Consider the following 25,003-nt stretch of genomic DNA (forward strand, 5'->3'; position numbering starts at 1 on the left):
CAAAATTAATTTGTGTACATAGAATAGGACGACTTTAAAATGATTTTTTTGACAATTTTGAAATTTTTTACCCAAAATACCATGTAACAATTGTGATTTACTTGTTATTAAGCAAAATTTTGACAGCTTTTTGTGTTTGATTATTTATTCCCACATATTAAACAAGAAAAAAAGTGTTAACATTAGATATTTAACTATACACTACTTCTCTTGAGTCAATTTTGAATTGCGTGTATCTGTATGGGGTGTGCAAAAGCTAGGGGTAGGGGTACAAACATTCTTTCCTTGATGAAGTAAACTGGCTTGAAATGCCATATACCTTATAGTTTTAGAAAGCTTAGATACTGGTCTTTCTAAAATGCATAAAGTTTTAGTGAAAAAATATGACGTCATAGAATTGGATAACTTTAAATCGATTTTTTCTGGTAATTCAGTATTTTAACAGGAAGAAAATACGATAACTATTGTTTCCTCCTTATGAAGCAAATCAAACACATCTATGGATGTTATTTACTAATTGCAACGTGCTGAAGAAGAAAATAAATGTCAAAATTGGGTATTTACCATGCATTATTGTCTCTAGTCACTAAAAAGCAAGTTTTGCTACATTGGTATATCGTGAATGGGCATTTTATTGTTATGCAATGAACTAATGCACAGCCTTAAAAAGAAGACTCGAAAACGTGCACACATAGTCATATTGCCATTTTCTCCTTCAAGTAAATAGATTATTGACGACTGTCTATTGTTATTATTCAATTTTAAATATTTTTCTATAAAATAATTTTGTTTAAGGTGTATTTTGAAAATTGTCTATGCCTCCTTGTCTTACTTAATATACAGCAAGCATTACTAACAATCTATTAGGCCGAGGCTAGAGGGGCGTCTACGTGCACCTCCCCCCTCACCCCACAGGATAACAAACCTGTAATTTTCAGAAGCCTTGGGATCCCTAGAATAAGAAATGGGATTTTAACAGACAAAATATAGGGACTCAATAGCTGTTACGGTCATATTTTGAAGGGTACCACAAAATCACGATTTTGTGACCCACGTGGATTTTTGTCAAACCTGTCTTCTTGTACGTGATCTGCTTAGCTTACTGTTTAACATGACCTAGGTTATGGGGTATCATTAGAAAGGTAATTCATTCTTCTTGAAAATGGTATATAGCAATATGCAATATCTTCTATAGTTTTCATGAAATAGGGCCATAATTTACCCCATACCCCAAAGTTTTATGTCTCAAATTACTGTCAAAACTAATCTAAATTCCACCAATTATTTACCTATACATAATACAAAAGGCAATACTGTGTATTAACTTTGTCTTATTTGCTACAGGTACATGTTAGAAACTTGGAATAAACTTTTAACAGAAAAAATATTGGGATCCTGTAGCTGTAACAGTCATATTTTGAAGGGTACCGAAAAATCACAGTATTACTGACTCGCATTCGTTTTGTTAAACCTTTCTTCTTGTAAGTCTTCTGCTGAGCTTATTTTGAACATAACGAGGCCAATGGGGTACCATTAGAAAGTTAATTAACTCTTCTTTAAAATGATATGTTGCAATATGCAATATCTTCGATAGTTTTCATGAAATAAGATCAAAACTTACCCTATACCCCAACGTTTTATGTCGCAAATTACTATCAAAACTAATCTCAAATTCTACCAATTATTTTCCTAGACACATTACAAAGGCAATTCTTTGTATAAAATAATTTTATTTGGTACAGGAACATGTCAAAAATATGAGTTAGACTTTTAAGAGACAAAATATGGTATTGAATGACTGTTACTGGCATGTTTTGAAGGGTACCGTGAAGTCAAAGTATTACCGACTCGCATATGTTTTTGTTAAATGTGTCGTCTTGTAAGTTTTCTGCTGAGCTTACTTTTTACCATAGCCTAGATTATGGGCTGCCATTGGAAAGACAATTTATTTGGCTTTAAAATGACACATTGTAATATGCAATATCTTCTATAGTTTTCATGAAATAGGACCAAACCTTACCCCATACCCCAAAGTTTTATGTCACAAATTACTGTCAAAACTAATCTTAAATTCTACCAATTATTTACCTAGACATTATACAAAGGGCAATGCTTTGTATCAAATTTGTTTTATTTGATACAGGTAAATGTTAGAAACTTGAAATAAACTTTTAACAGAAAAATATCCAGATGCTCTAGCTGTAACAGTCATATTTTGAATGGTACTGCAAAATCACAGTACTGCCAACTCGCATACATTTTGTTAAACCTGTCTTCTTGTAAGTCTTCTACTGAGCTTACTTTTTAACATAATGTAGCAAGTTGGGCATCATTAGAAAGGTAATTTACTCTTCTTTAGAATAATATATTGCGATATGCAATATCTTTTATAGTTTTCATGAAATAGGACCACAACTTACCCCATACCCCAAAGTTTTATATTCCAAATTACCGTCAAAACTAATCTCAAATTCTGACAACTATTGACCGGGACATAATATAAAGGGCAAAGATTTGTATTAAATTTAGTATATTTGCTTTAGGTTCATGTTAGAAACTTGAAACGAACTTTTAACAGAAAAAATATTGTGATGCTGTAGCTGTAACAGTCATATTTTGAAGGGTACCACAAACTCACAGTATTGCCAACTCGCATACGTTTGGTTAAACCTGTCTTATTATAAGTCATCTGCTGAGCCTATTTTTTAACATAACCCGGCTATTGAGGTATCATTAGAAAGGTAATTTTTTCTTCTTTGATATGACATATTGTAATATATAATATCTTCTTAAGTATCAGGAAATAAGACCAAAACTTACCCAACACCCCTAAGTTTATATTGCAAATTACTATCACTACTAATCTCAAATTCTACCAAACTTTTACCTAGACATACTACAAAAGGCAATGATTTGTATGAAATCTGTTTTATTTGCTACAGAGACATGTTACAAATATAGGATAGACTTTTAACAGACAAAATATTGGGAATGAATGGTTGTTGCTGTCATGTTTTGAAGGGTACTGTAAAGTCTCAATCTTGCCCACTCGTATGTGTTTTTGTTAAATGTGTCATCTTGTAAGTCATCTGCTGAACTTACTTTTTACTCTAACCTATCTTATAGGCTATCATTGGAAAGAAAATTTATTTTGCCTTAAAGTGACATATTGTAATATGAAATATCTTCAATAGTTTTCATGAAATAGGACCAAACTTACCCCATATCCCAAATTCACAAACTGCAAAGTTTTCGAACAGATGCAGTTTGCAAATAAAACTAAGGGCTGGGGTAAGTTTTTTGCCATTTCATTACAACTTCAGATGATAATACACTTTATCATATGCTAAAATAAAGAGTGATAAAAGCTTTGTAATGATACCCTATAATCTGTGTTACGGATAAAATAAAGGTTGGCAGATAAATTTCAAGGAAACTTGATTAATAAAATTTCACGGGTTTCAGCAACATATATCCTGCCATCCTTCAAACTATGATGCTAACACTACAGCTATTAAATCACAATAATTATCCTGTTAATGGTATCTTTCATAGTTGGAAATGTCTCTGTAACAAATAAAATTGTTCATACAAAGTTTGTCTTTTTTATACAATTTATCGAAATTAAATGCTAGTTTTGACAGTAATAGACAACATAAAACTTTGGGGTATGGGGTAAGGTTTGGTCCTATTTCATGAAAACTATAGAAGATATTGCATATTGCAATATGTCATTTTAAAGCCAAATAAATTGTCTTTCCAATGGCAGCCCATAATCTAGACTATAGTAAAAAGTAAGCTCAGCAGAAAACTTACAAGACGACACATTTAACAAAAACATATGCGAGTCGGTAATACTCTGACTTTACGGTACCCTTCAAAACATGCCAGTAACAGTCATTCAATACCAATATTTTGTCTCTTAAAAGTCTAACTCATATTTTTGACATGTCCCTGTACCAAATAAAATATATTTTATACAAAGAATTGCCTTTGTAATGTGTCTAGGAAAATAATTGGTAGAATTGAGATTAGTTTTGATAGTAATTTGCGACATAAAACGTTGGGTATAGGGTAAGTTTTGATCTTATTTCATGAAAACTATCGAAGATATTGCATATTGCAACATATCATTTTAAAGAAGAGTAAATTAACTTTCTAATGGTACCCATTGGCCTCGTTATGTTCAAAATAAGCTCAGCAGAAGACTTACAAGAAGAAAGGTTTAACAAAACGAATGCGAGTCAGTAATACTGTGATTTTTCGGTACCCTTCAAAATATGACTGTTACAGCTACAGGATCCCAATATTTTTTCTGTTAAAAGTTTATTCCAAGTTTCTAACATGTACTTGTAGCAAATAACAAAGTTAATACACAGTATTGCCTTTTGTATTATGTATAGGTAAATAATTTGTGGAATTTAGATTAGTTTTGACAGTAATTTGTGACATAAAACTTTGGGGTATGGGGTAAATTATGGCCCTATTTCATGAAAACTATAGAAGATATTGCATATTGCTATATACCATTTTCAAGAAGAATGAATTACCTTTCTAATGATACCCCATAACCTAGGTCATGTTAAACAGTAAGCTCAGCAGATCACGTACAAGAAGACAGATTTGACAAAAATACACGTGGGTCACAAAATCGTGATTTTGTGGTACCCTTCAAAACATGACCGTAACAGCTATTGAGTCCCTATATTTTGTCTGTTAAAATCCCATTTCTTATTCTAGGGATCCCAAGGCTTCTGAAAATGACAGGTTTGTTATCCTGTGGGGTGAGGGGGGAGGTGCACGTAGACGCCCCCTCTAGCCTCGGCCTAATAGATTGTTAGTAATGCTTGCGGTATATAAAGTAAGACAAGGAGGCATAGACAATTTTCCAAATACGCCTTAACAAAATTATTTTATAGAAAAATATTTAAAAATTAAATGATAACAATAGACAGTCGTCAATAATCTATTTACTTGAAGGAGAAAATGGCAATGTGACTATGTGTGCACGTTTTCGAGTCTTCTTTTTAAGGCTGTGCATTAGTTCATTGCATAACAATAAAATGCCCATTCACGATATACCAATGTAGCAAAACTTGCTATTTTAGTGACTAGAGACAATAATGCATGGTAAATACCCAATTTTGACATTTATTTTCTTCTTCAGCACGTTGCATTTAGTAAATAACATCCATAAATGTGTTTGATTTGCTTCATAAGGAGGAAACAATAGTTGTCGTATTTTCTTCCGGTTAAAAATACTGAATTACCAGAAAAAATCGATTTAAAGTTATCCAATTCTATGACGTCATATTTTTTCACTAAAACTTTATGCATTTTAGAAAGACCAGTATCTAAGCTTTCTAAAACTATAAGGTATATGGCATTTCAAGCCAGTTTACTTCATCAAGGAAAGAATGTTGTACCCCTACCCCTAGCTTTTGCACACCCCATACAGATACACGCAATTCAAAATTGACTCAAGAGAAGTAGTGTATAGTTAAATATCTAATGTTAACACTTTTTTTCTTGTTTAATATGTGGGAATAAATAATTCAAACACAAAAAGCTGTCAAAATTTTGCTTAATAACAAGTAAATCACAATTGTTACATGGTATTTTGGGTAAAAAATTTCAAAATTGTCAAAAAAAATCATTTTAAAGTCGTCCTATTCTATGTACACAAATTAATTTTGCTAAAGTTGGTGTTTCCTATAAAGAGCAGAATCTCAGCTTTCCAAAAATGTATAGTTTGTGCTATTTCATGCTAGTTTACTCAATGTAGGGGAGGATATAGTACCCCTTACCCCTACCCATTTTTGGCCATTTTTTGCGGTACATGCAAATCAAAAACCAGCCTAGATAGGTAGTGCATCCCAAAATATCCAATGTTAACATCTTTTTTCTTGTTCAGCAGGTCCTAAAGAACAAAAAAATACCCAAGAAGTAGGGATGTGGGGGGGGGGGGTGCACGGTGGGCCCCTCCAGCCCACGGACTAATTCTAGATAGCAACAAAATGCTGGAATTGTGATCACTTATTAAGCCATCTGCTGACAATTAGTATATTATCGTTGATCAATGCATTGAATGTGCCCTGACTCACCTAAGAATAGAACACTCTTTTCCAGTTTTCTTAGTTAACTTTTCACAGTCATAGTTTAGTTGTAACAAAATCCTCTTTTTTAGAGCATACTTCAGCGGAGTGATTTTCATTGCACTTGATGCAATCATCTGTGGCAGGCCAGTATCAATTGCATGTTTCATCTCATCTATTTCACTCTGTAGACACAAAAAATTAGATAGACCATAAACCTGCATTATATTAAGTTTTTGTCAAAGTTGAATGTGAATGGGAAATACATCAGGATACAAGAGTATTTGCTTTGGCATCAAGGTGTGAGAAACATTGAGGTCCAAGGTTAATGACAGTCATGGAGAAAACACAACTCACTCCTACACTTGTTAATAGTCACTGATATGCATAAATAAGTCAGATTCAGATTGTTAATTCTTTAAAGAAATTAATAGAAGAAGTATTTATTTATGATCAAGTAAATTTTGTATAGGTGAAGTTTACCTCGACTAGTTTGGAATATAATTTTAATTTCTTACTTGTCGCAAAGGCACTGACAGCTTCTTGTCTGACATCTCTGGATTCAACAACCCAGATGTTTCCAAGATAGACTTCTCACCACAACGTTGATTGGTCTGGTTGTTGTTGTTGTCATTATAATTATTTGCCAAGATCGGCCGCAGAGGTTTTGTTTGAATCGCCATATCAACCGGTTCTAGGTGAAGTCCACCAACCATGCTTTCCTCTGAAATTATCGTGGTATGAAACAATATTCAAATTATCGGACACGAAGGCTCTATTCAATCTTTACATACAAACAACAAAAGGACAAAAAAATTGTTGTTTTGGAAAGCAAAAGCAACTTTCAAAAAATTTGTACTCCACGCGCACTCAGTCATAACGTAAACCACCAGTAGACCCTCGAGGGTCTACGCGAAAACAGCCCTGTTACTAGGAGATCCTTCAAACTTCCAAAAAAATTTGTTTGAACACTCACCTTTGCACTGACAAATGCATTTGAATTCCTGTATTTTTTCTTCTATTCGGACAATTTTGCGATGGCACCCCTGGCAAATGATTTTGTGGACATCGCTCGCGCTCTGTATCTCGGTGTTTTTCAAACCTCCCCATTCATGCAGACGACGGGCAATATCAATATCGCCAGATCGCCTACCAAAAACAGAAACGTAATGTTTCCCGTCGACAATGTTACGGCAAGCAGTGCAAACTCTACCAAGATAAGCCATTCCGCACGGAAAATAAACAAAAATCTTTAAATCGTCAGCGCTTTCCGTCTGTCGTCTGTGCTGTACTGTGCGCTCGGTGACTGCAGCCTGTAGCATGTAGTACTTCCGTGTTTTTAATTCTACCGGGCGTATCAGCCAATCAGCGTCTACTTGGTTACAGCCAATCAGAGCGCGAGTTGAAGTGGATTTGGAGAGACGTTTTGACCGCGTCTCTGGAAAGCCAAAGGTCATAGACGGCGCCCTCTGGAGAGGCAAGCTTCTTGGCTTCTTAGACATGATAGGCACAGCACATGCGTGGTTGTGACCGGAAAAATATTTACATGTAAATTTCTGACCAATCAGACGTGACAGTTGGAAGATCACTTCCGGGGTATGGTTGTAAGTGTTGTCATCACGTCGAGAGATCGCGCAGACTTTAGAGGAAGTTAGCTGTGACGATTTGATAGAGTCTTTTACATCAACAGAAGAACACTTTATTGTACATCTGGTTTAAGTTCTAGGCGTTAAGGTAAGTAGGGGTACCATAGTAATAATCATAGGATTCTCCTAGGTGAACGGAAGTGAATTTTAATGACAGGAGAACTTCACACATTTCGAACTCAGAAAAATGTGACCTCAAGGTAAGCTTATATCATGTCGTGAACACAAATATACTAAATATGAGACGCTTTTGGCATCGATTCATATTTCTCTTGTCCTACAGTTCACTACCTGTACCTCGTTGCGAAAATCACAATATCGATAAAGAATTAAAGCAGAATGTTGCATTGGATTGTGAAAACAGAATTCGAGTAGGCACGGTACAAAGGACAAGCACTTTAGTTTGAATATTTCCCATACGTCAGCAAAGCGACTGAAAAGGACTTGGTGTGACAATGATTCAGATCTCTGGTATTGACAACACAATTAGGGGTGTGAACGCATCGACCATCATTATAATACGACAAGGTTTTCTGTCGCATGACCCAAGACTTCATTCCACTGAAATACCACAATTTCAAACTTTCACTTGAGTTGTCATTGACCTGGGTCATCGAGTACTTGGGGTCACTGAAAGTTGTTCCTTTTCGGGGCGTCTTACATGTAAGACTCAACCTCGCATTTGTCTGCTTGGAGGTCGGATAATCAAGTATTGCACGAAGCTCACTCATTGTTATGCTTTGTTAAACCATTGTAGAATGGCCATCTGTATATTGCTTTTTGGAAAAATACCCCACTGTGTCAGCTTCAATTACTGATTCAAGTTAATGCACAAGTTACCATATATTGAATCAATTGTCTCAAATTTCTCCAGAAAGTTCCTAGCATGCACATTACCCATAAGCTTCACTCAAATTGAATAAACCCAGTCATACAGTACATGCTTAATTTACTGTGTAAGCTTTTCTGTCATAACCATGAATGCTCTTGGCATCAGCTGGCAAGTCCTTCTACAGGTTGTGCATTCAATGTTTTTGAGGATAAAAATATTGTAGCGTAAAAATACAGGGAGTGATTTTAATTTTCCCCATGCTTGGACAGACTAGTTCTAAAGAAAACAGTGTTCAAGAGTCATTTACATTTCATGTATTGCGCATTCCATTTTACTGATTGGTTTTGGATAATAACATTTTCCATATGTGTGAAATAACAGACAAAATTTAAGAAATTTAGCCCAGTTATGAACAAAATCCGCTAAGCCCCAAATGATGACCATAAGAAGCACTGTACACCGCCTGAAACATGAAGACAGCTTTCAATATCATCGAACTGTGTCACTTGTTTTTGACAACTTTGCCAAGTCATCAATAATTCTGATTGGCATGACTGTCTTAGCAATATGCAATAATTTACTACTTGTGCCATACCATGAGAGTGTTTATGTGAAACTGTTGTCAACATCATTTACTGCCTGGCACATTTTGAGAGCTAACTAACGAAACACCGACACTGCATAATTACCTTTTATCTTTTCTTTGTGAAAGTATGATAGATGAAAATGACTTCTTCCAAACAGCAGACGTGTTTATGCACAAAATAGAGATTCACTTTAACCCTTTTCCTGCCAGACAGTAATAACTGTATCACTTCCCCATCAGCCAAGTCAGTAAAAAGCGGTATTGAGCCAAAACATGACGTATTTTCACCCACTTGGCTTGGTATGTTATAGCATCTTTTGACCAAAAAAAAATCAACTTTACAGTATTATGTTTTCAACAGCCTTCAAATGTACAGTATTATGTTAAAATATATCGTATGGAATACATTGTGTTTCATTAATTTTAACCATCTTGACCTGGTTGTGAAATATGGACTTGACAGGAAAAGGGTTAAATTAAAAAGATGATATTCATGGCCTCATTCAACTTAATTTTGGTTTTTGCAACATCCATGATGTGTGTACATGTATCTGTTTAATATTCATAGCAGTGAAGACTTGTCTGACCCAGTTTTACGCCATGTTTGACATAAATTATTGGAATTTTCCAATGGTCAGTGTTGATGGTACATTTATCGTGTTGTCAAGTGATTAATACTGTCCAAATGATATGAGAAAAATGTACCAGGCATTTTGTCAATGTTCGTTATTGGATTTCAATTCTTTGCATGCATATGCAATGACTTGATGTTTGTCAGCTAAAACAGACTGACAGATCTGTTGAAGTGCTTAATATCGGTTTTGTATTCCTGACTAATGTTTTGATGTAACATTAGTGATTAACTTATACCTTTTTTTTTCAAATTACTAAACTCTGTATGATTTATTTTTTTTGATCTATCTTTAACTGCTGTCAGTTAGCTGAAACACTGAAGGTCCCAACACAGATGCACCTAATGCTCACTGGTATTGTTTTCATATGTATTGCCATAAATAAGCATTTTACAGCTTTTTCAAACCCTGATGTAAAACACTTGTGTTTTTATTGTGGTTTTATTTTCCCTGTAAACTTAGTTTTAAATTGAAATGCAACATGGTTTTTGTCATTTGACATATTACTTTAACAGTGCCTTGACTCTGTGAAAGCAGAACTGATATCAGCCTTGACAAATGCAGATATATACTGTAGACATGTAATTATATGTCAGAAAAAAGATATATATTCAAAATAATTAACATTTATGGTTCATTGTTTGGTAAAGTATTGTAGTTTTTGAAATTGCTTTAAAGACCAACAGGAAATTGCATGAGGTTGCTTTGAATTATTAACATGATGTTAATATTTCAACTTACATGTGTATCGCTATTGTTCAGAATATTGTATTCTCACGTCCCAAGTGCGCTTGGAGTGTGAGAACACCAGTGTGAGATCAATTTGTTCTCACACTCTGTATTGTTGCGCGAACGAACACCTCGTATGTGAAACGTATGTTGATTGGTGGATTTGCTCAGCGCCCAGTTCTCTGCACGAATTATTTGACGAATAAAACGTCGTGTAATGTACAATTGGCACTATAGCTGACAGACGACTGAACCGCAGAGTGAACAGGTTGTTCTAGATTTGAGTACGGTCAGCGTCGGCAACAAATACACGGAGGATGACCGCTTTTATGTTGTAACGGGAGAATTCAGGCCATTACAAACCTTTCGGCTGTGTACGCTCGTCGACATATTTTCTGGAGAAGAACTGACTTGACAGCGATACAGTTAGCGAAAGACTTCGATGAGCGAGCCATCTGCACACGAGGCTGTAGCAGACGACAGCATTCACGCAATGTCATCAACTGATGGCCACTAGAGCTGTTTCGCAACATTTTCCTCGGATGACCTGGAGAATTTTGTGGCTGACCAACAAAACAAAATTGCCATATCGGTAATATACATGTTAACGTGTTTGATATGCACATCAATGAAAGGAACTTCATTTTTCTGTGCGGAATGATACAAATGAAACAAGAGCAATCGGGTGCTGTTTTTTGATAGTATAAAAGTACCACAATAAAGTGCATTTTTCTAAAGATATGGAGGGACGTGAGAAAAATAATCCCACACCCCAATGGGTTGGGATGGAATGTCTCACTCTCGTTGGGGAATTCTGTCTCACACTCGCCTTCGGCTCGTGTGAGACAGAATTCCCCAACTCGTGTGAGACATTCCATCCCAACCCGTTGGGGTGTGGGATTCATTAATCTTTCACATTGTGCAAATTTCTAATATTTACCTTTTTTCCTATTTTCTCTAATCTTAGAGAATCTGTTCAGTATTACTGGTCAAGCCTTACATTAGTGTGTGTATATGCATTGAATATTTAGCTTTCATTTGCCATATGGAAAGCTACATGCAATCTATAATAGCAGAAGCTATCAGAATCAATTAACATCTGTTGTCATTACCGTGCATGCACCTGTATCTCTGTCTTATTATCCACTATAAAAATGGAAGAGACACTAGATTATTCATCATAGTTGCGGTTGTATTTGGTTTATACATGATGTACGACACAAGGACATGATGGGACTGTTCAAAAATACCTAAGTTCAAGCTGCGTTAATTAATAAGACAATGGTCAACAATATGCATGAGCACTCCAAGTAGTAACAGTGCTTTTCTTCACTTTGAACAGTAAAGGGCCAATCATTGTACATTTTAATGATTTTTAGCTCTGCTGTCAGTGACGCAGAGCTTATCAAATAGCTTGATTTCCGTCGTCGTCCGTCGTCGTTGTCCATTGTCGTCCGTCGTCCGTCAACAATTGCCTTCTCATCTAAAACTGCAAGTCCAATTGCTTTGAAATTTTATATGCAGCTCACTTGGGGTGACCTCACTTAAGTTTGTTCAAATTGTGGTGAAATTTGCATATTTGTATTTTGGGGCATTTTTTGGTGTTTTTGGTAAAAAAATCTTCTTCTCTGAAACCACTTGTCTGATTGCTTTGAAATTTGATATGCAGTTTACTTAGGGTGACTTCAGTCAGATTTGTTCAAATTGTGGTGAAATTTGCATATTTGTATTTTTAAGGCAATTTTTGTCATTTTTGGTAAAAAAATCTTTAAAAATCTTCTTCTTCAAAATTACCTGTCAGATAGCTTTGATATTTGGTACATATGTCCCTAGGGATGATGTTTTTCAGATTTGTTCAAATTGTGGAGAAATATGCAAATTTGCATTTTTAAGGCAATTTTTTGCGATTTTTGGTCAAAAAATGTATTTCTCAAAAAGTACTGGTCTGACAGTTTTGAAATCTGGTATACAGGTTTCTATAGATGAACTAAGTAATATATATTGAATTCCTGATCAAATCTGTAATTTTGTATTTTTGGGGCAATTTTTGCCATTTTTGGTCAAAAATGTGTATTTCCAAATGTACATATGATAGCTTTGAAACTTGGTATACAGCTTCCCACAGATGAACTAAATGATATTTATTGAAATTATGATGAAATCTGTAATTTTGTATTTTTGGGGCAATTGTTGCCATTTTTGGTCAGAAAATTTTATTCTCCAAAAAACTACTCATCAGATAGCTTTGGTTGACATGTTCTTAGGGATGATCCGATGTGATATATTCAAAGTACGATGAAATCTTCTATTGTGTATTTTTGCCGCTATTTTATCCACTTTTTTCTGGCCACTGCATTGAGCTATCAAAGATTTCCACCTTCTTCATCAACATGTGTCAAAAATAGTTATTCTCTACATAAACACAGCGGAGCTATATCGGCCGCTAGGTCGCTTGTTCACTATTTGTTTTTCGTATCAATCACAGTTTCTTGTCCTTCTTCTCAAAGCAAACTTCATGCAATATTATTTGGTGTTGATTTGAATCATTTTCTTTTCACTTTGCACACATTCTCACCTCCCACAAAAATCACCACGTAGTGTTTATCTGCACATTTATTCAAAGAACACATTTGTCAAGTAGAAGATTTAACAACTGTAATGGTATACGCAAAGTACAAACCACTACATGTTACCAGTATATAAGTCCATAATATTTCATTTTCAATGAAATAGGAAAACCTTGCCCATTCTCTTATTTTAACGATTTTGTATTTTAGCCATTCTAACTCTGAAGCCAGTGGTGATTTTTGTGGGAGGTGAGAATGTGTGCAAAATGAAAAGAAGATGATTCAAATCAACACCAAATAATATTACATGAAGCTGCAAGCAGCGTTGGCGGGGCCCAAGCGATTAACCTGGTTTCCAAATCTTCCACTGATTATATTATGTGCAAAATTTTAGCTTGAAAACAGTCAAGTTCTTGTAAAGAAGAATTTTGAACATCATCTCACATTTGTCTGTTTCATGCAAAATACGATATGGGGACAAAACCATGTGAGCGATCTAATTGCCTTTCACAAACCTGAAAGAGCTCTCACTAAGAATGACAAAAGTGGAATTTCACTTCCATCAGTGTTTTGGTTCAGGAGAAGAAGATTTGTAGAGATAAATTGCGATTTTCAAGAAATCAAATATGGCGTCTTAAACTGAGCACGGTTGACCTACCAAAAATTTGTTTCAAAAGTACAAGACATATATGATTTAGATACTACTCAAAATTTACAATACGGGAAGGTTAAAATATTCCATCAAATTAATGTATTAATCGCTGAAATTTTTGGCATAATAATTGCAAATTTGGTTAAAAAATAAAATAATTAGTCATATATTTTTTCATTTCATCTTTACTGTTTAAAGTTTTACTTTTGTATAATGTTTTGACAAAACTGTGAAAATTTAGAAAATCAAGCACGGTGACCCCTCTTTTTTTCTTTAATATTTGATTATTCTCATATGCTAGAATGCTAAAATTTTCATGTGTTCTTCCTTGTGTTGCTTTCGGCCTGATCTTGTTTAGGTAATGTTTTACTGTCATGAGACACAAACTCTTCTTCAACTACAATGTATATCGGAGTCAGAGCTATCTCTGTCACTGCTCACGTATATACTACAGTAGCAGGGCGGTATCTGATAGTGACAGTTGCCCATAGGAAGAAGTTGTATTAACTTTGATAATTTTGACACTATTTTTGTTCAGTTTATCATACAACTGCGTTCTTGTTCTACTCTCTACAGCATGTTGAACTGTCCAGTATTCAGCTTGCTAGCACAGCCTGTGTATGTGTACCACGTATCAGTGCTGACAACTGACTGTCAGTCTGGACTCTAATCAAACTATCACCTAAATACATATTTATATATACAGGTTTTGTCGACAAACTGAACATTGTGTGTTTGAGCATGCTGTAGGGAGACAGCAGGAAACTGTAGTTGATATATTAGATAGATTGCAAAAATCATCAACGGTTGCAGCTTCTGCCCTGTTACTAGGCTCAAGTTAGATTTTTTACGACAATCACACATGTTTAGATTTTTTCGAGATATAAGTCATGGAATGTGACAAAATGGTTCTAGATTCTGTTAAATTATTACTAACATAACAACATTTGAATGACATAAAAATGGTATTCACTTCATTAGATTACCTACAAAAAAACTTGGAATCGGAAAATGTAAAACATAAAAGGGAACCAATAAATTTTCAAGTGCCCCCTGCAGGTAGAGCAAAATTTTCAAGTCCCCCTCTACTACCCCAAAAATTTTCGATTTCCCCCTCCTGAAAGAATACCTCCAGCCCCCCCCCCCCCCCTTTTTTTGTGAACGCAGCCTTTGTAAAAAACCTGCAATCGCTATCACTGCTGTAGTGTACATATCGCACTAGGCCTATAACGGCACGAAACCTGTTTCAGCATACCAGTTTTTCAAACGAATTATACGTAGATATCCATTTTCATAGCAGTTCAAAAGTAAAATACTCAAAGACTTGACAAATTTGTGCATGTTAGACTTTCGATACATTTGCTTTACGCTTGAATTTAGCATGGAGCTTTGGTAGCTCCATGAATTTAGCAAGCGATGCTCGGACAGCGCACAGCGTATCGATGACACTTGGGTCAGGGTCATCACCAAAAAAGTCAGTGCGTATCCACGGCCAGGTTGAATCATGCCACGGCTCGCAGAAATCGTGGATCATAAATCCAAATGTTCATGTCTATTACTTAAACAGAACCCTAAAATATAAAACACATAATGTTTTGATATGGAGAAACATCTTTTTGTTTCACTGACGATCAAGTTAAATGCTCAAATATCGCGACAAGACTTGCGGATTTGCACAATATGAATGCGGAAGTACGTCGACTGTACTCGGCGGACGACGAGCGGCGCCTTCTCTGAAAATCTGTTTCCGATATAACGTCACAATAGCTGAAAAATCTTGCGAATTCATCTTCAAGGAAGCCAATTCACACAAGTTTCTAACATCAGTAAGGATATTTGCTTATTGGCAGCTATACACCATCAACATTTTCGCCGTTCAGGAGTGCCTTACTCGCTCTACCTTGTTAAAAAAGCCGTATGCTTTGGCCGTTTAAATTTACCCATGGAGATCGCCATTGTGAATCTCGCCGTTGCAGAGACCCAAGTTAACCACAGACCGTTGCCGGGAACAAACACACCTGAACGCAGGGCTACTTTTGCACTAATAAACTTCACAAATTAAGGAAGTACATGTTTACTGAGTGTTCCCACTGTAATAAGTTGTGCAAACAATTCTTCTGAACAGCTACACTATCAACTGAAATGGTCACACCTATTTAGACCTAGAACTATGGCGTCCAGCTTTGAATAGCAATTTTACCGACAGGCTGTGAGTAACAGCAGCCATTTTAAACCTAGTTTCCTTCCCAACTGACAACAATCAATAAACTATTTGTAGTTGGTAATTGCGGCCGCCTGCTAGCCGCATCGTAGACTGTGATTTGTGAATATTTTAGTGGGGTGAAGGCGATGTGAGACACCTGAGTGTGGTGAACGCGATAGGCGGGGTGAGTGCTATATAATATCCCGGAATCCCGAGGACACCGCGACATTGCACTTTGATATGATATCTGATATTTACGGCTATTAGACTATACAATACCGAAGTTAGATTGGCTTGACTAGATCTATAAGATGGTGAAATCTCCAATCTATATCGGATATTCACCCTCGATTTGACAGAATCTAGTATCGCCTGGTATCGAAGTTACAGTCGGTCCTTCGCAGTCGGGTTTGTAAGGTAAGGTGATGAAATGTCCGATATATATATATATATATAATATATATATATATATATATATATATATATATATATATATATATATATATATATGATATTTACCCTCGATTTGACAGAATCTGGTATCGTCTAGTATCGAAGCTAGAGTCAGTCCTGGGAAGTCGGGTTTCGACAAGAAGTGTAAGGTGGTGAAATGTCCGATATACATATCGGATATTTACCTGCGTTATGACAGAATCTGGTATCGTTAAGTATCGAAGCTAGAGTCAGTCCTTGGAAGTCGGGTTTGACAAGAAGTGTAAGGTGGTGAAATCTCCGATATATATCGAACATTTACTGGCGATTTGAGAAAATCTAGTATCGTCTAGTAACGAAGCTAGAGTCAGTCCTTGGAAGTCGGGTTCGACCAGAACTGCATGTAAGGTGGTGTATTCTTCCATATATATCGGACATTTACCCGCAATTTGAGAAAATCTAGTATCGTCTATTATAGAAGCTAGAGTCAGTCCTTTGAAGTCGGGTTTGGCAAAACCTGTAATGTGGTGAAATCTCCGATATATACCGGATATTTACCCGCGATTTAACAGAAAGTATATAGTCTAGTGTCGAAGCTAGAGTCAGTCATTGAAAGTCGGGTTTGACCAAAACTGTAAGGTAGTGAAATCTCCGATATCGGATATTTACCCTCGATTTGACAGAATCCAGTATCGTTCAGTATCGAATTTACAGTCAGTCCTTGGAAGTCGGGTTTGACCAGAACTGCAAGGTGGTGTATTCTTCGATATATATCGGATGTTTACCCGGGATTTGACGGAATCTAGTATCGTCTAGTATCAATATTGGAGTCCCCAAATCGCTGATAAATATCTGGTAAATATCGGCAATTTCACTGACCTTGTGTGCCGAGGCACAGGGCAAGTCATTCTAGTATTGTGTGCTATTTATATTAGAGTCCCCAAATTCCCGATAAACATGCAGTAAATATATCGACGATTTCACAGATCTGGCGTACCGATGCATAGGGCAAGTCATTCTACTATTGTCTAGTATCGATATTAGAGTCCCCGAATCGCTGATAAATAAAGGGTACATTTCGGCGGTCACAGACCGGGCGTGCAATGGCACACAGCAATTACAGTGAAGTTAGATCAAGCTGCAGAACTTCATTAAACAAGGTGTTGTTTTAATAGATGTGTATCAGCGATTTTTATGACATTTACAGCTGGGCTTGATGTGGTCTTGTTTACATTTTTAATCAGCTACATGCTCTCAGTTACACAACACACCAGGGCCACTCCATGCATGTCAGATAGAGAAACATAAACAAATCACCACACCTTGCAATGTCATGTATCTTTCTTTTTTATTAGTATGAACAAGTGAGCGTGTATTGAGACACCTACATATAAAATTACCCAAATAGCTTCATTTATGATCCTTGACACTCACATATCAGCTGTGCGTAGACCCAGTAATTGTGCCCTGGCAGGACCTTGTCTCTTATTCAGTCAACAGCAGCAGTCGGCCACCCCTTAAAGCTAGTGGCACACTCCTCTAAGTACTTCCGTGGCAGTATACTCGACAAAGTCACCCGGCGTACAAAAGCTAGTCGCCAAAGTTGCCTTAAACAAGGCGCCGATATTAGGGTTCGTGTGACTGCTAGCTGAATTTGACAGCGGGCATTGCAGTCTGTTGTGCCGTCTTTGACTTTCAAGTGTACAATATAACATACATCACTGATCGATCTTCTGACTCACGAGGTTTTACACTGCAGCCTTATGCACATTGTGGCGACTTAACCGATCCAAATGCCTTTCGCAAACTTGAAAGTGCTCGCACTAAGAAAGATATGAGTAAAATTTCAGGTGAATCTGTGTGTTGGTTTTTGAGAAGAAGAGTTTTAATGATGAAATTGCGATTGTCGCTATATCCAATATGGCAAACAAACCACTTGACCGACCCCAACGCCTTTCACAAACTTGAAAGTGCTCACACTAAGGGTGACAGAAGTAATTTCAGTTGGATCGGTGCGTTGGTTCTGGAAAGAATAGTTTTAAAGATGAAATTGCAATTTTTCACAAAATCCAATATAGCGGCCAAAGCACATGACCGATCCAAATGCCTTTCGAAAATGTAAAAGAACTGCCACTAGGGATAATGAGTGTAAAATTTTAGTTCAATCTGTACATTGGTTCTGGAGAAGAAGATTGCTAAGGATTAAACTGCGATGTACATAAAATCCAATATGGCGGCCAAATTACGTGACTGATCAAAATGTTTTTCTGAAACTTAAAAGGACTACCACTAAGGAAAATAAATGTGAAATTTTAGTTCAATTGGTGTATTTGTTCTGGAGGAGAAGATTTTAAAAAATTGCATTACGATTTCACAAAATCCAATATGGCGGCCAAACCACGTGACCGATCGAAATGTTTTTTTGCAAACTTGAAAGAGATCACCCTAAGGATGACTTGAGTAAAATTTGAGCTTAATGCGGTGTTTTGGTTCTAGAGAAGAAGATTTTTAAAGATTAAATTACGATTTTTGCAAAATCCAATATGGCGGCCAAACCACGTGACCGATCCAAACGCCTTTTGCAAACTTGAAAGAGATCACACTTAAGATGATATATGTGGAATTTTAGTTGAATCGGTGAATTTGTTCTGGAGAAGAAGATTTTTAGAGATTAAATTGTGATTTCACAAAATCAAATATGGCGACCAAACCACGGGACCGATCAAAATGATTTTGCAAACTTGAAAGAGATCGTTCAAAGGATGACATGAGTAAAATTTGAGCTTAATCGGTGTTTTGGTTCTGGAGAAGAAGATTTTTAAAGATTAAATGAGTATTTTAGAAAATTCAATAGGGCGGCCAAGGTCACGTGACCGCATGCGATTTTATGTGCAAATTATGAAGACCTTAGGTCATGCTGGCTATACAAAAACATTCAAATCGACTAGACCCCTAGGTCTTCTGGAGAAGCCATCTTTAGGTTTTTGGAAAATCCAATATGGTCGCCAGGTCACGTGACCAATCAAAATTTCAAGGGTCGGGTGCACGAGTACTAATTAACACCTACTAGCTCTGCAAATTTGAGAAGTTTTCATTCAGCCGTTTAAGAGATCTAGGTCGACAAAGAATCGGCAGAAGAAGAAGAAGAAAAAGAGGAAGAAGAGGAAGTAGTAGAACTTGAGCAATAACAATAGGGTCCCAGCCGGTCGGCTTGGGCCCCTAATTACATGAAGTTTGTTTGCTCCACTGTCAGCGATGCATGTAGGGTGATTTTCCATCGTCGTCCATCCGTCGTCCGTCAACAATTGCCTTCTCCTCTGAAACCGCAAGTCCGATGGCTTTGAAATTTTATATGCAATTCACTTGGGTGCAATTTGCATATTTGTATTTTTTGGGCACTTTTTGCTGTTTTGGATAAAAAACTTCTCTGAAACTACGTCTGATTACTTTAAAATTTGATATGCGATTTACTTAGGGTGACTTAATCTGTTAGATTTGTTCAAATCATGGTGAAATTTATATATATGTATTTTTAAGGCAATTTTTGTCATTTTTGGTCAAAAAATCTATTAAATTATTCTTAAAAACTACAGGTCAGATAGCTTTCATATTTTGCACGTAGGTCCCTAGGGATGATCTATTTCAGATTTGTTCAAATTGTGCAGAAATATGCAAATTTGTATTTTTAAGGCAAATTTTTGTCATTTTTGGTCAAAAAATCTGTTTCATCAATACTGCATCTCTGACAGCTTTGATATTTGGTATACAGCTTTATAGGAGATGAACAAAATGTGATATATTCAAATTCTGAAGAAATCTACCATTTTGTATTTCTAGGGCAATTTTTATCATTTTGTCAAAAAATGTGTTTCTCCTGAACATACTGGTCTGATAGCTTTGAAATTGATATACAGGTTTCTACAGATGAACTAATTGATATATATATATATATATATATATATATATATATATATATATATATATATATATATATATATATATATATATATATATATATATATATATATATATATATATATATGAAATTATGATGAAATCTGCAATTTTGTATTTTTGGGGCAATTTTTGCCATTTTGGGTCAAAAAATGTGTTTCTCCAAAATTGTTCGTCTGATAGCTTTGAAAATTGGTATGCAGGTTCCTACAGATGAACTAAATGTGATTTATATTGAAATTATGGTGAAATCTGCAATTTTGTATTTTTGGGGCAATTTTTGCCATTTTTGGTCAAAAAATGTCTTTCTCCAAAACTGCATGTCTGATAGCTTTGTTTTTTGGTATACAGGTTCCAAGGGATTATTTTAATATGATATATTGAAATTATGATGAAATCTGCAATTTTGTATTTTTTGGGGCACTTTATGCCAAATTTTGTCAGAAAATTTGATTCTCAAAAAACTACTTGTCAGATATCTTTGTTTGACATGTTCTTAGGGATGTTCTTAATGTAATATGTTCAAATTATTATGAAATCTTCAATTGTGTATTTTTGCAGCTATTTTAGCCACTTTTTTATGGCCACTGAAATGAGCTATCAGAGATTTCCACCTTCTTCATCAACACAAATGTCAAAAATAGTTATTCTCTACATAACACAGCAGAGCTATATCGGCTGCAAGGTCGCTTGTCTAGCAACATTTGCCGAATATTAAACATTGTTCTTTATATTCGCGCCATTCAATCCAGAATTTGAACTATCCTGTTATAAACAATAGTTGTACTGTCGTGCCTTGAACATTTGTACAAGGATGACTGTATTCATTATACTGGTACAATATATAAGTTATTGAAACTTAAAATTTATCAAAGCAATACAAATGATAAGACTGCAGTATGAATGCCAGTTTATCAATGAAACATGAAATTTGTTTTTTATAGACATTTAAACTATCACCAAACAATGGCTGCAAGGGTCAATGGTGGTGATCCTTCCAATAAGGATGAGATCAGCAAAAGGAAGATGGAGCTTCTAAAACAGTATTCTGAAACATCAACCAGGTAGGTAGAAGGGACAAAACTTTTCTTATTGTATCTGTTTAATGTTTGTGGAGCAACAGCATGTCTTCTTTATACCAGTATGTTAGGTATAAAACAGATAATGATCAAATTGTATTACAAAATACATCCAAGTATCGAAATACTTTTTCCCTTGGTAGCCCAAGCGGGTTCTGTGGATTTTGCTTGATTTGTGCTTCCTCAATCAGTCAATCTGAAAATTAATGGAGCTATATGTAGTTCCGGTAAAGGCTGACGTCTCACCTGATCATTTCTGTAACATACATGTATCTCAATTAGCCAACCACTCACATAGCCCTATCAGGCAACCATCACGTCATGTGATAGCCTGGCATCAAGCATTGTTAGTCTGTGGATGCAAGGCTACTGTGTATTTCGAGACCTAGAATACAATGTAACAACAATGTAAGACTTTACTACATATATTTTCCATGGTACAATCTACTGCTTGATGTCAGAATTGGATTGCTGGTGAGATCATAACAAAAGTAATTGTGTACATATTTGGTGCAAGTATATTTTAAACTCCTGTTTAACATCTAATATTATTACATGTATGTATTCCAATATTTTTCTACTATATTTGTGAAGCCTTACTTTAATAAATAATAAATAATTTTATTTTTCTATACCGTAAATCCATAAAATGCTCTAAACGGTTCACAATGTAAAAAATAAACAAACCTTTGACACTAAAAAACATGCAGACACAGGAAAATGTATAAAATCATAAAAAGACAATTAATTAAAAGCTTTGCGGAAAGATGCGTTTTTAGACGTTTCTTAAAACAATCGATGGTATTGCACATTCTAATATCAGCCGGTAAATCGTTCCATAAACGCGGAGCGACATGGCTGAAGGCCCGTTTGTATATGAATGAAGACCTCGTAAACGGAACCTCGAGCAAGCCCGAATCTGAAGAACGTAGACGGCGCGTATTACTCTTGGTGTTAAAGGTCAATGATATAGATAGGCGCAAGACCATGAAGTGCCTTAAAAACCAGTAATAAGACTTTGAATTCAATTCTACGCTCGATTGGGAGCCAATGAAGTGATCTTAAAACAGGAGATATGTGATCATACTTGCGGCAGCCAGACAATAGGCGAGCCGCGCTATTTTGAACTAGCTGTAATTTCCGTAGTAAACATAAGGGAAGCCCAAGAAACAATACATTGCAATAGTCCAACTTAGAAAAAATGAAAGCATGAATGAGCCTTTCAAGTGACAAACGTGGGAGAAATTTACAGATGCGAGCTATATTCCGTAAATGGAAGTATGCACTCCTGCATGTGGATGTCACATGCCGCTCCATCGTCAATTGGCTATCGAGAAGAACACCAAGATTTTTGACAACTGGCGCCGAATTCACGAGGGAGCCGCCTATTGCAACATCCACAGGCCCGAGACGAGAGAGGGAATGCCTCGTTCCAAAGCAGATGACCTCCGTCTTACTGTCATTCATCTTCAAACGGTGACTCAACATCCAATACTGCACACCCCTGATACAATCAGCAATCTGAGCAATGGCGGGTGCAGAGTCATCAACCTCAAACGAGATGTAAATCCCCGTATCATCCGCATACAATTGATTTGAAACACCGCGATCAGTGAGCAATTCAGCTAATGATGATGTGTATAATGTAATAAAATGGGACCGAGTACACTTCCCTGGGGGACCCCACATTCCAATTTTTTGGTGGCAGACACAGCACCATTGAGAATTACACATTGATCACGGTTCGAGAGATAGGAAGAAAACCATGATAGCACATTTCCAGTAATGCCAATTGAACGAAGTTTGTGAAACAAAAGATCATGACTAACAGTATCGAAGGCTGCGATAAATCAAGCATGACAAGCAAAACAACTTTCTGTTGACCAATAGCACAAGCGATATCATTATGTAAGCGGAGTAGAGCGGTCTTAGTACTATGATATTTTCTGTACGCAGATTGACGAGGTACATGTAAATTATTGACATTGAGATGGCTCTGTAATCGGGCCGCAACGACTTTCTCTGTAATCTTTGATATAAATGATAAATTTGACACCGGTCGATAATTGTTTAAAACACCCTGATCCAATGATGCTTTCTTCAGAATTGGAGTGACCATTGCCAGTTTCAGACGATCAGGAAATTTTCCTGTCGACAACGAAAGATTGATTATTTTGAGAAAACAGGGAGCAGTGAAGAAATACAGGCTTTGACCAATTTAGTTTGCAATGGATCCATAAAACTCGACTTGTTTGGGCAGTTCATCACAATGCGACGCACCTCATCAGCCGTAGCAGGTTCAAGTCGCCCCATTTAATGTCCAGATCAAAGCCATAGCTCTCGGAGGCAGTGATAACGTCAGTGTCAATAGCCGGAATCCAAGCTGAATTTTCTTGATTTTATTGAGAAGAATTTGGCAAAAGCCTCAACCTTCTCAGACGGGGTTGTATCCGATAAGGGATCAACACGAGTGTCCGACCCTAATAAATTCGATACGGCGCGAAACAGACGTCCCGAATCAGAGGTACTGTCCTCAATCATGCCCGTGTAGAAGTTCGTTTTTGCATCATCAATCATCGAATTCACAATTTAATTGTAAATGCTATGTGTACCCGGGTATATGTAAGTCAAGTTTTTGCACATTATGTACTGATACATACTGGTACTGTGATTTCATGGCATCACCTTACAAATCTAAAATATGTCATTCACAATGACTTTTTTGTAATTATTTGAAGGGAGGGGTCATTCCTCCTGCAACTGCATGTATGGGACCCATACAATGGGTCTATTGCAACGCACGACACATCTCAACACCCCTTGTACATATCAACATTTTCAAATGGCATATACACTGTTCCAAAACTGGAGACCGCAGCCGAAGCAGTTTCATATAATCAAAGGGATGCAACCAAAGTTTATATGGCAAAGATGTGCAGTGATTGGAAAGCTACAAAACTGGTGAACTATGAATATGCATCAAATGCTGAATTTACTTCACATTTGCACGATATTCATCACTAATTTCTGGAAGGAGGCAATGTTTATCATCAAGAGAGTCACACACCCTCAGACGGGACAACCCCTCCCTTTGAATGCTTATACATGTATAATGGATGATAACACATTCATACACAAACAAAGCTAATCATTTTGTATTTGAGTTACTCAGAGAAGTATCTGTCCATTCTGGAGAACGATTACATCAGTGTTGAAAAATGTTTTCTTGTATATTTTCAGGATTGATTTGAAATCGAAGTTACGAGAGTACAACTTTCACTATGAAGGAAAAGCTGGAGAACTTGTTGTAAAGGAGGTGTGTGCCATAAAATTTTGAAATCAGAACCTTTTTAAGACAATTAAGTACAGTAATTTCCAAAATTATTACCAGGCACTGATGTGTCAGCTGGCTTTTTAGATTGAATTGGTGTGTCATCTAAATGCAGGTACTTGTGATTCACAGAAAGGCCAGCATAAGTTGAGAATAACTGAGAGTAAAGAACAAGAGTAAAGCACAAATGGAATACTGGGGCAATTAGGGTGTAGTTGTAACTTGTACTTGGACAATATGCAAACTGGAAAATTTAAAGTTTTCT

At 36.2% G+C, this 25,003-nt stretch overlaps 1 protein-coding gene across 2 annotated transcripts in view; it reads left to right on the plus strand.

Moving 5' to 3' along the window:
* Positions 1-25,003, plus strand: part of LOC139122469 (gelsolin-related protein of 125 kDa-like) — a 48,602-nt gene that overhangs the window by 10,475 nt on the left and 13,124 nt on the right. The window contains exons 1-3 of one of the 2 annotated variants that reach the window (XM_070687865.1): positions 7,573-7,829; positions 21,273-21,392; positions 24,648-24,723. In XM_070687865.1, coding sequence (XP_070543966.1) covers positions 21,295-21,392; positions 24,648-24,723 — 174 coding nt within the window. In that variant the 5' untranslated portion in view covers positions 7,573-7,829; positions 21,273-21,294. Of the gene's footprint in view, positions 1-7,572; positions 7,830-21,272; positions 21,393-24,647; positions 24,724-25,003 lie in introns of those variants that run through there. The other variant, XM_070687866.1, reaches the window with a different exon arrangement.

This window comes from Ptychodera flava, chromosome 22, assembly GCF_041260155.1.
Source record: "Ptychodera flava strain L36383 chromosome 22, AS_Pfla_20210202, whole genome shotgun sequence".
Lineage (NCBI taxonomy): Eukaryota > Metazoa > Hemichordata > Enteropneusta > Ptychoderidae > Ptychodera > Ptychodera flava.